At 45.8% G+C, this 14,247-nt stretch overlaps 1 protein-coding gene across 2 annotated transcripts in view; it reads left to right on the top strand.

The window, feature by feature from the left end:
• Pgap1 (post-GPI attachment to proteins inositol deacylase 1) overlaps window positions 1-14,247 on the top strand; it is a 76,146-nt gene that overhangs the window by 42,199 nt on the left and 19,700 nt on the right. For both annotated transcript variants that reach the window (XM_041668023.1, XM_041668024.1), the window contains exon 20: window positions 12,463-12,556. In XM_041668023.1, the coding sequence (XP_041523957.1) occupies window positions 12,463-12,556 (94 nt within the window). The remainder of the gene's footprint in view (window positions 1-12,462; window positions 12,557-14,247) is intronic.

Below are 14,247 nucleotides of genomic sequence, written 5' to 3'. Positions count from 1 at the left end.
AGCTGGCCTTGGTGAGCTCCCAGTAGATCAGCTCCACTGTCTCAGTGGGTGGGTGCACGCCTCGTGGTCCCGACTTCTTTGCTCATGTTCTCCCTCCTTCTGCTCCTCATTGGGACCTTGGGAGCTCAGTCCAGTGCTCCAGTGTGGGTCTCTGTCTCTGTCTCCATCCATCACCAGATGAAGGTTCTTAGCCAAGAGAATAACTATATGTTTTTCCTTGGGTTCACCTTCTTACTTAGCTTCTTTAGGTTCACCTATTGTAGACTCCGTGGCCCTAATTTATGGCTAGAAACCAATTATGAGCGAGTACATCCCATGTTCATCTTTTTGGGTCTGGGACACCTCACTCAGGATAGTGTTTTCTATTTCCATCCATTTGCCTGCAAAATTCGAGAAGTCATTGTTTTTTACCGCAGCGTAGTACTCTAGCGTGTATATATTCCATACTTTCTTCATCCATTCTTCCATTGAAGGGCATCTAGGTTGTTTCCAGGTTCTGGCTATTACAAATAATACTGCTATGAACATAGTTGAACAAATGCTTTTGTCATATGATAGAGCATCTCTTGGGTATATTCCCAGGAGTGGTATTGCTGGGTCCAGGGGTAAGTTGATCCCGAATTTCCTGAGAAACCGAAACACTGACTTCCACAGTGGTTGCACAAGATGGCATTCCCACCAGCAATGGATGAGGGTACCCGTTCCTCCACAGCCTCTCCAGCAAAGGTTATCCTTGGTGTTTTTGACTTTAGCCATTCTGACAGGTGTAAGATGATATCTCAAAGTTGTTTTGATTTGCATTTCCCTGATTGCTAAGGAAGTTGAGCACGACTTTAAGTGTCTTTTGGCCATTTGAACTTCCTCTGCTGAGAATTCTCTGTTCAGTTCAGTGCCCCATTTTATAATTGGGTTAATTAGCATTTTAAAGTCTAGTTTCTTGAGTTCTCTATATATTTTGGAGATCAGACCTTTGTCTGTTGTGGGGTTGGTGAAGATCTTCTCCCAATCAGTAGGTTGCCTTTGTGTCTTATTGACTATGTCCTTTGCTTTACAGAAGCTTCTCAGTTTAAGTAGGTCCCATTTATTCAATGTTGCCCTTAATGTCTGTGCTTCTGGGGTTATACATAGGAAGCGATCTCCTGTGCCCAGCTCCTGTAGGGTACTTCCCACTTTCTCTTCTATCAGGTTCAGTGTGTTCGGGCTGATATTGAGGTCTTTAATCCATTTGGACTTGAGTTTTGTGCACGGTGATAGATAAGGGTCTATTTTCATTCTTCTACAAGATGACATCCAGTTGTGCCAGCACCATTTGTTGAAGATGCTTTCTTTCTTCCATTTTATACTTTTAGCTCCTTTATCGAAAATCAGGTGTTCATAGGTTTGTGGGATAAAATTCGGGTCTTCTATACGATTCCATTGGTCGACTTCTCTGTTTTTATGCCAGTACCACACTGTTTTCATTACTGTAGCTCTGTAATAGAGTTTGAAGTCAGGGATGGTAATGCCTCCAGAAGATCCTTTATTGTATAGGATTGTTTTGGCTATCCTGGGTTTTTTGTTTTTCCATATAAAGTTGATTATTGTCCTCTCCAGATCTGTGAAGAATTTTGATGGGATCTTGATGGGGATTGCATTGAATCTATAAATAGCCTTTGGTAGAATTGCCATTTTTACTATGTTGATCCTCCCAATCCAAGAGCAAGGGAGGTCCATCCATTTTTTGGTATCCTCTTCAATTTCTTTCTTCAATGTCTTAAAGTTCTTGTCAAATAGATCTTTCACTTCCTTGGTTAGATGTACCCCAAGATATTTTATGCTGTTTTTGGCTATTGTGAATGGTGAAGCTTCTCTGATTTCCCTCTCTGCTTCCATATCCTTTGTGTATAAGAGGGCGACTGATTTTTTGGAGTTGATCTTGTATCCTGCCACATTACTAAAGCTGTTTATCAGCTGTAGGAGTTCTTTGGTGGAGTTTTTGGGGTCGCTTATGTACACTATCATATCATCTGCAAATAACGAAAGTTTAACTTCTTCCTTTCCAATTCGAATCCCCTTGATTCCATTATGTTGTCTTATTGCTATTGCTAGAACTTCAAGCACTATATTGAAGAGGTATGGGGAGAGTGGACAGCCTTGTCGTGTTCCTGAGTTAAGTGGGATGGCTTTGAGTTTCTCTCCGTTTAATTTGATGTTAGCTGTCGGCTTGCTGTATATAGCTTTTATTATATTTAGGTATGACCCTTGTATCCCTAATCTCTCCAAGACTTTTAACATAAATGGATGTTGAATTTTGTCAAATGCTTTTTCAGCATCTAATGAAATGATCATATGGTTTTTTTCTTTCAGTTTATTTATATGCTGGATTACATTGATAGATTTTCGTATGTTGAACCAGCCCTGCATCTCAGGAATGAAGCCTACTTGATCATAATGGATAATTTTTCGGATGTGTTCTTGGATTCGATTTGCCAGTATTTTGTTGAGGATTTTTGCGTCGATATTCATGAGTGAGATTGGCCTGTAGTTCTCTTTCCTGGTTGAGTCTTTGAGTGGTTTTGGTATCAGAGTAATTGTGGCTTCATAAAAGGAGTTTGGTAATGACCCTTCTGTTTCTATCTTGTGGAATACATTAAGGAGTATAGGTATTAGATCTTCTTGGAAGATCTGGTAGAATTCCGCATTGAAACCATCTGGTCCTGGGCTTTTTTTGGTAGGGAGGTTTTTGATAACCTCTTCTAATTCTTCGCGACTAACAGGTCTATTTAGATTGTTCACCAGGTCCTGATTTAACTTTGGTATATGATATTTATCTAAAAAAGTATCCATTTCCTTTACATTTTCCAATTTTGTGGCATATAGGCTTTTGTAGTAAGATCTAATGATTCTCTGAATTTCCTCTGTGTCTGTGGTTATGTCCCCCTTTTCATTTCTGATCTTATTAATTTGCAAATTCTCTCTCTGCCGTTTGATTAGCTTGGATAGTGGTTTGTCAATCTTGTTGATTTTCTCCAGGAACCAGCTTTTTGTTTCATTGATTTTTTGTATTGTTTTCTGTGTTTCTATTTTGTTGATTTCAGCCCTCAGTTTGATTATTTCCAGTCTTCTACTCCTCCTAGGTGAGTCTGCTTCTTTTTTTTCTAGAGCTTTCAGGTGGGCTGTTAAGTCTCCAATGTGAGCTTTCTCTGTTTTCTTTAAGTGGGCACTTAGTGCTATGAACTTTCCTCTTAGGACTGCTTTCATAGTGTCCCATAAGTTTGAGTATGTTGTTTCTTTATTTTCATTGAATTCCAGGAAGACTTTAATTTCTTTCTTTATTTCTTCCTTAATCCAGCTATGGTTCAATAGTTGACTGTTCAGTTTCCATGACTTTGTATGCTTTCTGGGGGTAGCATTATTGTTGAATTCTAACTTTAATCCATGGTGATCTGATAAGACACAGGTGGTTACTAATATTTTTTTGTAACTGTGGATGTTTGCTTTGTTACCGACTATGTGGTCGATTTTCGAGAAGGTTCCATGAGCTGCAGAGAAGAAGGTATATTCTTTCCTATTTGGATGGAATGTTCTATAGATGTCTGTTAAGTCCATTTGATTCATTACCTTCACTAATTCTCTTATTTCTCTGTTAGGTTCCTGTCTGATTGACCTGTCCATTGGTGAGAGAGGAGTGTTGAAGTCTCCTACTATTAGTGTGTGCGGTTTGATGGCTGCCTTGAATTTTAGCAATGTTTCTTTTATGTACGTGGGTGCTTTTATATTAGGGGCATAGATGTTCAGGATTGAGACTTCATCCTGATGAACTGTTCCTGTTATGAGTATAAAATGCCCCTCTCCATCTCTTCTGATTGATTTAAGTTTAAAGTCAACTTTGTTAGAGATTAGTATGGCCACACCTGCCTGTTTCTTAGGACCATTTGCTTGAAAGGCCTTTTCCCAGCCCTTTACTCTGAGTAGGTGCCTGTCTTTGTGGTTGAGGTGTGTTTCTTGTAAACAGCAGAATGTTGGATCCTGTTTTCTTATCCAATCTCTTAGCCTGTGCCTTTTTATAGGTGAGTTGAGTCCATTGACATTAAGTGATATTAATGACCAGTGGTTGTTAACTCCGGTCATTTTTTTTTTTAGTCGTAGAGTTTGTGAGTTTCCCTTCTTTGTTTTGTGTTGGTGAAGGGTCTCTAGATGTCTGAGGTATTGTGGTCATTGTTGGACTCCTTGGTTAGTGATTTTCCTCCAATTACTTTCTGTAAGGCTGGATTTGTGGCTGCGTATTGTTTAAATTTGTTTTTATCCTGGAAAATTTTATTTTCTCCATTTATAGTGAATGAAAGCTTGGCTGGGTATAGTAATCTGGGCTTGCACCCATGGTCTCTCAGTTTCTGCAGTACATCTAACCAGGACCTTCTGGCTTTCATGGTTTCCATGGAGAAGTCAGGTGTAAGTCTGATAGGTTTACCTTTATAAGTAATTTGGCCTTTTTCCTTTGCAGCTCTTAATATTCTTTCCTTATTTTGTATGCTTTGTGTTTTGATAATTATATGGCGAGGGGATGTTTTTTTTTGATCCAGCCTATTCGGTGTTCTGTATGCTTCTTGCACCTTCATAGGAAAATCTTTCCTTAGGTTGGGAAAGTTTTCTTCTATAATTTTATTAAATAGATTTTCTGGACCATTGAGCTGCCCTTCTTCTCCTTCTTCTACTCCTATTATTCTTAGGTTTGGTCTTTTTATTGTGTCCCATATTTCCTGAATGTTTTGTGATGAGAGTTTGTTGGACTTGCTGTTTTCTTTGATCAGTGTGTTTATTTTCTCTATGGTATCTTCAGAATCTGAGAGTCTTTCTTCTATCTCTTGTATTCTGCTGGTTATGCTTGTTTCTGTAGTCTCTATTCGTTTACCTAGATTTTCCATGTCCAGACGGCCCTCTGTTTGTGTTTTCTTCTTTGCCTCCATTTCAGTTTTCAGGTCTTGAACTGTTTCCATTATCTGTTTGATTGTTTTTCCTTGGTTTTCTAGGGTATCATTCACTGATTTATTCAATTCTTCAAACTTTCTGTTATATTTCTCATCCATTTCTATAAGGGCGTTTTTTACATGCTGTTTAAGGGTGTCAATCACTTTCATGAAGTCAATCTTTTCTCCTTCCTCTTGATTAAGGGGTTCTTGTCCTCCCGTTGTGAGGTCGCTGGTTTCTGGTAGCTTCATGTTGCTTTTCAGCTTGTTGGGCGAATTCTTGCCTTGACGTCGGCCCATCTCTTCTTCCAAATGCTCCCTATGGATCTTCTTTTACCGGATTAGGTCTCCTTGCCTACCAAACGCTGTCTCTCCCCAATGTTGGCTCTCCCAATGCTGGGTCTCCCCAATGCTGGGTCTCCTGGCACCGAAAGATCAGGCCTCCGTGCTGGTTGGGCAGCTCGCAGACAAAGCGCCTACCCCGCTTGGTGCAGGCAGGCCACAGAAACAAAGGAACTGCTGCCCCCCGGGAGCCCCGGCTACTCGGACTCAGCGCCCAGATAGGCTGGGCTGGGCGATGCCACGCGCCAAAAGAGGGCAGTGGGGGCGAAGTGGGGAGGGCTCTGGACGGAAGCTGGGTGGGCCAGGAAGAAAGAGGCAGCACCCGGGGAGTAGAGGCCCTGCAGAGAGCCCAAACAGGACAGGGGGCCAAGAAACCCCCGAGCTCCCCGTCCCAGGCTGGCGCCGTGGGCCAGAAACTCACCCCAATGCTGGGTCTCCTGGCGCCGAAAGATCAGGCCTCCGTGCTGGTTGGGCAGCCCGCAGACAAAGCGCCTACCCCGCTTGGTGCAGGCAGGCCACAGAAACAAAGGAACTGCTGCCCCCCGGGAGCCCCGGCTACTCGGACCCAGCGCCCAGATAGGCTGCGCTGGGCGATGCTACGCGCCAAAAGAGGGCAGTGGGGGCGAAGTGGGGAGGGGTCTGGACGGAAGCTGGGTGGGCCAGGAAGAAAGAGGCAGCAGAGAGCCCAAGCAGGACAGGGGGCCAAGAAACCCCCGAGCTCCCCGTCCCAGGCTGGCGCCGTGGGCCAGAAACTCACCCCAATGCTGGGTCTCCTGGCGCCGAAAGATCAGGCCTCCGTGCTGGTTGGGCAGCCCGCAGACAAAGCGCCTACCCCGCTTGGTGCAGGCAGGCCACAGAAACAAAGGAACTGCTGCCCGCCCGGGAGCCCCGGGTACTCAGACCCAGCGCCCAGATAGGCTGCGCTGGGCGATGCTACGCGCCAAAAGAGGGCAGTGGGGGCGAAGTGGGGAGGGGTCTGGACGGAAGCTGGGTGGGCCAGGAAGAAAGAGGCAGCAGAGAGCCCAAGCAGGACAGGGGGCCAAGAAACCCCCGAGCTCCCCGTCCCAGGCTGGCGCCGTGGGCCAGAAACTCACCCCAATGCTGGGTCTCCTGGCGCCGAAAGATCAGGCCTCCGTGCTGGTTGGGCAGCCCGCAGACAAAGCGCCTACCCCGCTTGGTGCAGGCAGGCCACAGAAACAAAGGAACTGCTGCCCCCCGGGAGCCCCGGCTACTCGGACCCAGCGCCCAGATAGGCTTCGCTGGGCGATGCTACGCGCCAAAAGAGGGCAGTGGGGGCGAAGTGGGGAGGGGTCTGGACGGAAGCTGGGTGGGCCAGGAAGAAAGAGGCAGCAGAGAGCCCAAGCAGGACAGGGGGCCAAGAAACCCCCGAGCTCCCCGTCCCAGGCTGGCGCCGTGGGCCAGAAACTCACCCCAATGCTGGGTCTCCTGGCGCCGAAAGATCAGGCCTCCGTGCTGGTTGGGCAGCCCGCAGAGAAAGCGCCTACCCCGCTTGGTGCAGGCAGGCCACAGAAACAAAGGAACTGCTGCCCGCCCGGGAGCCCCGGCTACTCGGACCCAGCGCCCAGATAGGCTGCGCTGGGCGATGCTACGCGCCAAAAGAGGGCAGTGGGGGCGAAGTGGGGAGGGGTCTGGACGGAAGCTGGGTGGGCCAGGAAGAAAGAGGCAGCAGAGAGCCCAAGCAGGACAGGGGGCCAAGAAACCCCCGAGCTCCCCGTCCCAGGCTGGCGCCGTGGGCCAGAAACTCACCCCAATGCTGGGTCTCCTGGCGCCGAAAGATCAGGCCTCGTAATCCAATTCTTAAAATTGAGTTGGAAACATTTTTGTATGCATTATCTCATTTGAACCTTAAAACAACCTTTTGAGAATTAGATTTTAATTATTGTAAAGTTTGTGTGATATAATAAAATTCAGTTAATGTATAATTTTTTATAAATCATGAAGAAACAAGTGAATTTTAGTTTGAGTTATAAAATAACATCATAAATACTTAAAAATTCAGAGTTAAAAGAACCAATTAAAAATTATTTTCTGCAATATAAAATAATTCCTGCTCTCATGTTTTCAAAGTCTGCAGAAGACTTGTCACTTGCATAGAGAGAAGGTGGATATAAGCTCTTATCCATAGCCCCATGGCCCACATTTCAGATTAGTGATGAGAAAATTCAAGTTACCAGAATATGCGATGATCAAAGACGATTATACCAAAAGAGGACAGTGTAATATTTATGTTTAGATACAGAAACCTTTCTGAAAAGTAAGATTGTACTAGCGTCGTAAGAGCAAAGGTGTGTGCTTTCTTAAATGTCAAATAAAGAACTTGTGTTAATTAAGTCCAAAGTTACAAAATGGAAAAGCATAAATTTCTTTCATCCTTGGTTGCTTGGCTTGTGGATCTAGGAGAATGAGTTCTTGTGTAACACGGCAAACTATTTGGTATATGTGTATTTTTAGATTTATTGCTTAAATTAGCACACAAAGTATGATTAGATGTCATCACGACATTTCAAACTGTTTTGGTAAATTCTTCTCCCCCATTCAACCCCCTCTGCCCTCCCCACCTTAACTCTCCCATCTCCTTTCCATTGTTGAGGAGAGGGATCTCTGCAAACACTAGAGCCTGCAGAGTGTAGGTGGAAACTGCTTGCTCGCTTCCTCACTACTCAGATCCGAATAATCACACAGAAACTATATTATGACACTGCTTGGCCTATTAGCTCAGGCTTCTTATTAACTAACTCTTACATCTTAAATTAACCCATTTCTATTGATCTGTGTATCACCATAGGGCTGTGGCCTACAGGTAAAGGTTCTGGCGTGTCTTTCTTCAGCTACATGGTGACTCCTTGGCCTCACCTACTCTCTCTTTATATCTCTGTTTGGATTTCCCACCTGGCTTTATTCTGTCCTGCCATAGACCGAAACAGCTTAAAAATATTTTCCAAGCAAAGCAACACATATGCATAAGGACACCCCACATCAGCAGAGTAACTCTCCCCCTGTCTCCTTCCATTGTCGGGGTTGGAGTCTCTGCAAGCATTGTGGCCAGCAGAATGAGGAGAAGGAAGGAAGTCTGGGTCACCATAACTCAGTGGACAAAAGGAAGTCTGGTTCGCCATAACTCAGTGGACAGTTTGGGTTTAAATTACTAGAGTCTGACATTGGGTAGTTTATTTTACAACTATCTAAGCACAGCACAATTCGGAGAAAAGTTTCCTGTGATAAATTAACTTTTTGCGCACAACAAAAGCTTAAGACATGACTACATCAAAATTCTTGTAAGGCACAGGTAGCGTCGTCCATAAAGACAGGTTTTCTGGATTAACTGAGGAAACAGGCACAAGGTAAACAACGCTCCTGATCAGGGTCTGGGGAGGCTGGAGCTCTAGACGGACTGAGATAAACATCTGGGTCTGGGGAGGAAAGAGCCCTAGATTGACTGAGATAAACATCTGGGTCTGGGGAGGAAAGAGCCCTAGATTGACTGAGATAAACATCTGGGTCTGGGGGAGGAGAGAGCTCTAGACTGACTGAGATAAACATCTGGGTCTGGGGAGGAGAGAGCTCTAGACTGACTGAGATAAACATCTGGGTCTGGGGAGGAGAGAGGTCTAGACTGACTGAGATAAACATAAGAGTGGGGGGGAGGCTAGGTCTCTAGACTGACTGAGATAAACATCCAGGTCTCAAGGAGGCAGTGTGGCCTGACGGCACAGACAGTGCAGAGGTCACCAGGCCATTAACCACCTCTTTCCCAGCCTTCTGGACAGAAAGAGGTCGTACATCCTCTACCCTCAACAAGACCACGCTCCATGTCTAATACCCCTGGTTTCCTGGTGCTCATCTGTGAGCACAGTGACCTCCGTGTCTTCTGCACATGTTCACGGCACGCGTGCCCTCACGCCCTCTCCCTCCTCAGCACCTGTTTCTCCATCTTGGTTTCCTTTTTCATCTTTCCCAGTTCCCAGCCATCTGTGTGCATGAATGCCTACATCACAAGCTGGGATCTACACAGGAGAAGAAACGCGCTCCTGCTTTGAATCTTTTTTGAGCTTGCGTCACCTTGCTCTATCTCTAGATCCATACGTTTCCCTGCAGATTTCATAATTTCTCCTGTTTCCAGTCGGGTAGAATTCTGTTATCTATATGTAATCTATGTATGGAACGAGCCATTTTCATTACCCACTTACCTGTTCATGAGCTTGCTCTGCCCCCTTGTGATTGTGGGTGGAGCAGCAGTGGGCACAGGTGTGCAAGCTTGACATGATTCTTTTTCTACTTTTTTCATGAATTAAATCTGTTCTTGGGCCGTTCCTGATTACTCCCACCCCACGGTTACTTACTAACCACTCCCCATACAATGAGAGAAAAGAAATGTTGAAGAGGAATTAAGAATAACCACTTGAGAGAAATTTCAGCCTTTAGATAGATGACTTTTTTCATAGAATTATTTTTTTCTGAGAAAGAAGAGGTTGCATCTTTAGCATGGTCCCCGGAGAGAGGACAAACAGCAGCCGACGAATTCCTTCAGCTGCAGTCACTATAGGAAGGAAATCCAGTGCTACCTAAAATAGTACTACTTAAAACAGAACTTCAAGTTTTTACCATTGACATACACTTCCAATTCTAAGCAAACACCGTGCCAGGTAAAAAGCCAAAAGTATTAGCTCTAAAGACCAGCTTCTGATTACTGATGTTGTACCTTACGGGCCAGCTAGATTCCAGCCTAGTACAGCATGCTTCTAACAACGCCCTTCGTTGTTAAAAGCAATCTTGTGTTCAGAACACACAGTAGGACTCTGTCCAGGGTTCTAGAGACAGTGAAGGATGCCGGTGACTGGTAACGATTCCTGTTTTCCACCACTTGTGTATGTCAGTTACCATTTCAAGTAATTGCGTAGTGTGGATGCACTTAGCGAAGCCTTCGCCCCGGGCGGTCAATGCTGTTCATCTCTTGCTGATGGAGGGAGAAAGGTCAGAGAGCCTTGTGCCAAGACAGACAGCCCAGTGAGATGGACAGCTGGACGTAACTGTGAGCCCTCTAGGCTGCTTAACTCCCCTGCCATACTCTCCGTGATCAAGTTCCAGGGATGCTACTGTCTCAGCCCCCTGTGTGGCCACACGCAAGCTTTCCTTCTGCTCTCTGTAACTAGAGGGTTCTTTACATTTTCCTTTGACATTAGCTGCAGTGAATGTTGTTTAGGTTGATTGGCTAAAAAATGGCCTTTTTTTTTTTTTTTTTGGTTTTTCGAGACAGGGTTTCTCTGTGGTTTTGGTGCCTGTCCTGGAACTAGCTCTTGTAGACCAGGCTGGTTTCAGAGATCCGCCTGCCTCTGCCTCCCAAGTGCTGGGATTAAAGGCGTGCACTACCTCCGCCCGGCTTAAAAATGGCCTTTTCTACCTTCTTCATTTTTCTATTCCTTCCACTAAAGCTATAAGCTGAACATGGGCTATGCATCTGCATCATTTTCTGATCTCCTTTGACCCGGAAACCTCTTCCCTATCAACATTTCTAACCGCAGAAGGCTCTTGGTCTCTGAACCTAAACCTGTTTTGCCTGCTAAGTGGGGAAGAAACTCCTTCAGAGGACCTGGGGGGCTGGGACGTGAGATGGTGCCTGTGAAATGCCTCTTCCAGTCCCGAAACACTAAACACCCAGCAAGCCTGTCTTAAATAGTACAAAAATCAGGAAGATGCTGCACTTTTTGAATTTTTGTGCACTGTTTTGTGTTAGGCTTCCACTTCCATAGGCTGTTATCAGGTTACCAGATAGTGTGTGTTATGAAGGGACTCCGTGGAATGGAGGGAAACTTGAAGCTAAATTAATTTTAGCATTATGAGAAGTACTTAATGTGCCTGTATAAAAATATCACAACAGAGCCTCTCATTTTGCTTAGTTATCATATACCAATGGAGCCATTTACTCAACATCACTTTTAGTACCGTCTACCGTAAGCAGGGTATGCCCTCTTGAAGCCCTGGAACATACGATTGTGAGCTTAGGCTACGTTAAGTTCAAGTGTCGTGGGATTTCCGCATTTAGAGAAGGTTCATAATGGCCACTGTGGATTTCTGATGGCTTATCTCGAGAGAGTTGGCGTTCTAACTGCTCTAACCAGGGGCTGTACCTCTATAACCACCTATAAGCACTGGTATTGTCCCCCTTTTATTGATAAGCACACAAGATGAAATAAGTTAACTGATGGAGGAAGGTCATTGGCTAATAAAGGAACTGCCTTGGCCCATTTTATTGGTTAGAGGATAGGTGGGAGGAGTAAACAGAACAGAACGCTGGGAGGAAGAGGAAGTGAGCTCAGTCTCGACCGCTCTGCTCTCGGGAGCAGACACCTGAGAGAGACGCCATGCCCCGCTCCCGGGATGAAGCTCCTACCCAGGATGGACTAGGCTAGAATCTTCCCGGTAAGCGCACCTTGGGGTGCTACACACAGATGATTAGAAATGGGCTAAATTAACATGTGAGAATTAGCCTAGAAGAAATTGGGCCAAGCAGTATTTAAAAGAATACAGTGTCCGTGTAATTATTTCGGGCATAAGCTAGCCGGGCAGGCGGTCGGGGTGCTGAGAACGCAGCCGCGCCGCCCTTATTACTACATTTTGGCGCCCAACGTGGGGCTCGAACCCACAACCCTGAGATTAAGAGTCTCATGCTCTACCGATTGAGCTAGCCGGGCAGGCGGCTGGGGTGTTGGGGACGCAGCCCCGCCGCCGCCCCTATTACTTCAGTTAACCATTCAAACATTTGTAGTGGTACAAGGTACGGAGTTCCCCATACCCGAATTCTTCTGCACTTAAAATAGGGATGAAAATCACTTCCAAGGGTTGTTTTTTGAGAGCATGAGATAATGCATACAAGGTGTCAGGAGTCTTCACTGAACCCTGGGTGCTCAGTAAGGATGCCGTGAAAAGTACCGTGTGCCGTGGGAATTCATCTATGCCTCTGCTGAGAAACTCAGCTGTTTCTATGACGCTATTCATTATTAACGTTTGTTTCCTTAGAGTTTTGATGCTCCTTACTAGAAATAAGGGTGTGACCCAGCCAGGGAAAGTGCAAAGTAAAGAATAACCTTTTTATCCTGTGTGAAAGTTTCAGCAGCATCCATGTTCCGTAGCTGACGTTGGTCTGTCTGTTTTCCAGGTAGTTAGATTTCACGGTGGAGCTTATCCCGCCTACGTGGTGTCTAGCATCATGCTTGCTTATGGAGGACAGTTGTCTTCTCTCCTCTCAACAGGTAAAAGTACCAACACCATCAGAGTTGAAATAGAGCCACTGTTAGTTCCGTGGCGTTTTCCCTGTGGATTTTGTTTGGTTTTGTCTTTTCCGGTACTGGAGATCAAAACTAAATCTTGTGCAGTCTAAGAACTGCTGCTCGGCTTTATTATTCCCAAGGTCATAGATATTTAGGTTATGCTGTATTGGACGGCACAATAAGAAAGTTCTTAGGATTAGCTGCCGCCACTGTCCTTGGAAACTCCAGGATGGTATGTGGCTTTGTGACCAGTCTTCAGGTCTTTGTGGTGTTTTCAGTACCTTTGCTTTCCTCTCCTCCCTTTCCTCTCCTCCCTCCCCTTCCTCTCCTCTCCTCCCTCCCCTTCCTCTCCTCTCCTCCCTCTCTTCCTCTCCTCTCCTCCCTCTCTTCCTCTCCTCCCCTTCCTATCCTCTCCTCCCTCCCCTTTCCTCTCCTCCGTCCTTTCCTCTCCTCCCTCCCCTTCCTCTCTTCCTCTTCCTCTCCTCCCTCCCCTTCCTTTCCTCTCCTCCCTCCCCTTCCTTTCCTCTCCTCCCTCCCCTTCCTTTCCTCTCCTCCCTCCCCTTCCTCTCCTCCCTCCCCTTCCTTTCCTCTCCTTCCCTCCCCTCCCTCTCCTCCCTCTCCTCTCTCTTCTTTCTCCCCTCCCTCCCCTTCCTTTGCTCCCTCCCTTTCCTTTCCTCTCCTCCCTCATTCCCCTAGCCTTTTTGTCCTAAACTTTAAGCCAATGCTTCATTACCAAACACTTTAAAACTCTTACACATGGCGGAAGAAGACACAAGATACAGTCACTGCTGCCTGGCCTCGCAGGGGAAGGTGGGGAGATCTTAGCCTCACTTCTTCCCTCTCTCCCGTTCGCTGCTGTTGCCCAGAGGCCTCCAGAGCCAGCAAAGTGAAGGGCAGAGCGGCTGTGAAGAGATGCAGAATATGGTTCCCAAGAGGCTAACTCCTGGACAGTCTCAAAGGAGAGGGGAGGTGGGAGAAGAGTGAGGCCAAGCTACAGAAAGCCAGGAATCTTCCCCCACCATTTCTGTGTGCCAAACCTTCTTCTGACTACTCCGTTCTTGTAATGCCCTTCACGAAACTTGAGTGGCCTTTGCGAATTTATTGTTCATATTTAATCTGCTAACCCATATTCTAAAGAGAGGAAAGAAATGTGGTCTGCCCCAGAACCAGCCATTTAAAAAAAAAAAAAACTGGTGTTTTGCCTGCATGTATGTCTGTATGAGGGTGTCAGATTCCCTGGAACTGGAGTTACAGACAGGTGTGAGCTGCCATGTGGGTGCTGGGAATTGAATCCGGGTCCTCTGGAAGAGCAGCTTATGCTCCTAATGACTGAGCCATCTCTCCAGCCCCAGAACCAGCCTTTAAAAAAAAAAAAAAACGATACAAAGTATTAAATATTATAACTGATTTATATAACTGAAGTATATTATAATTGATTTTCCCCTAGTCTCCCCCTTCCATCTTTTGTGACCCCCCCTTTCGTGTCACATGACCCAGTGTAGACTTCCCCTGCCCCCCCTCAGTGCCTTTTCACTCTTGATCTCCTCTGCATTTTAGGCCTCACTCCTGTTTGCACCCACTTACATGCATGCACACATGCATGCAAACTAGGCTCTTCATAGGGAGCACATGCAACTGCTGTCTTCCAAGTTCCAGACCTAGCCTCGTAACGG

This window comes from Microtus oregoni, unplaced genomic scaffold (assembly GCF_018167655.1).
Source record: "Microtus oregoni isolate MIOR12 unplaced genomic scaffold, Mior012 000018F_ref0000195, whole genome shotgun sequence".
NCBI lineage: Eukaryota > Metazoa > Chordata > Mammalia > Rodentia > Cricetidae > Microtus > Microtus oregoni.
The sequence above is the reverse complement of the archived record's forward strand: the minus strand, read 5'-3'. Positions and strand labels throughout refer to the sequence as shown.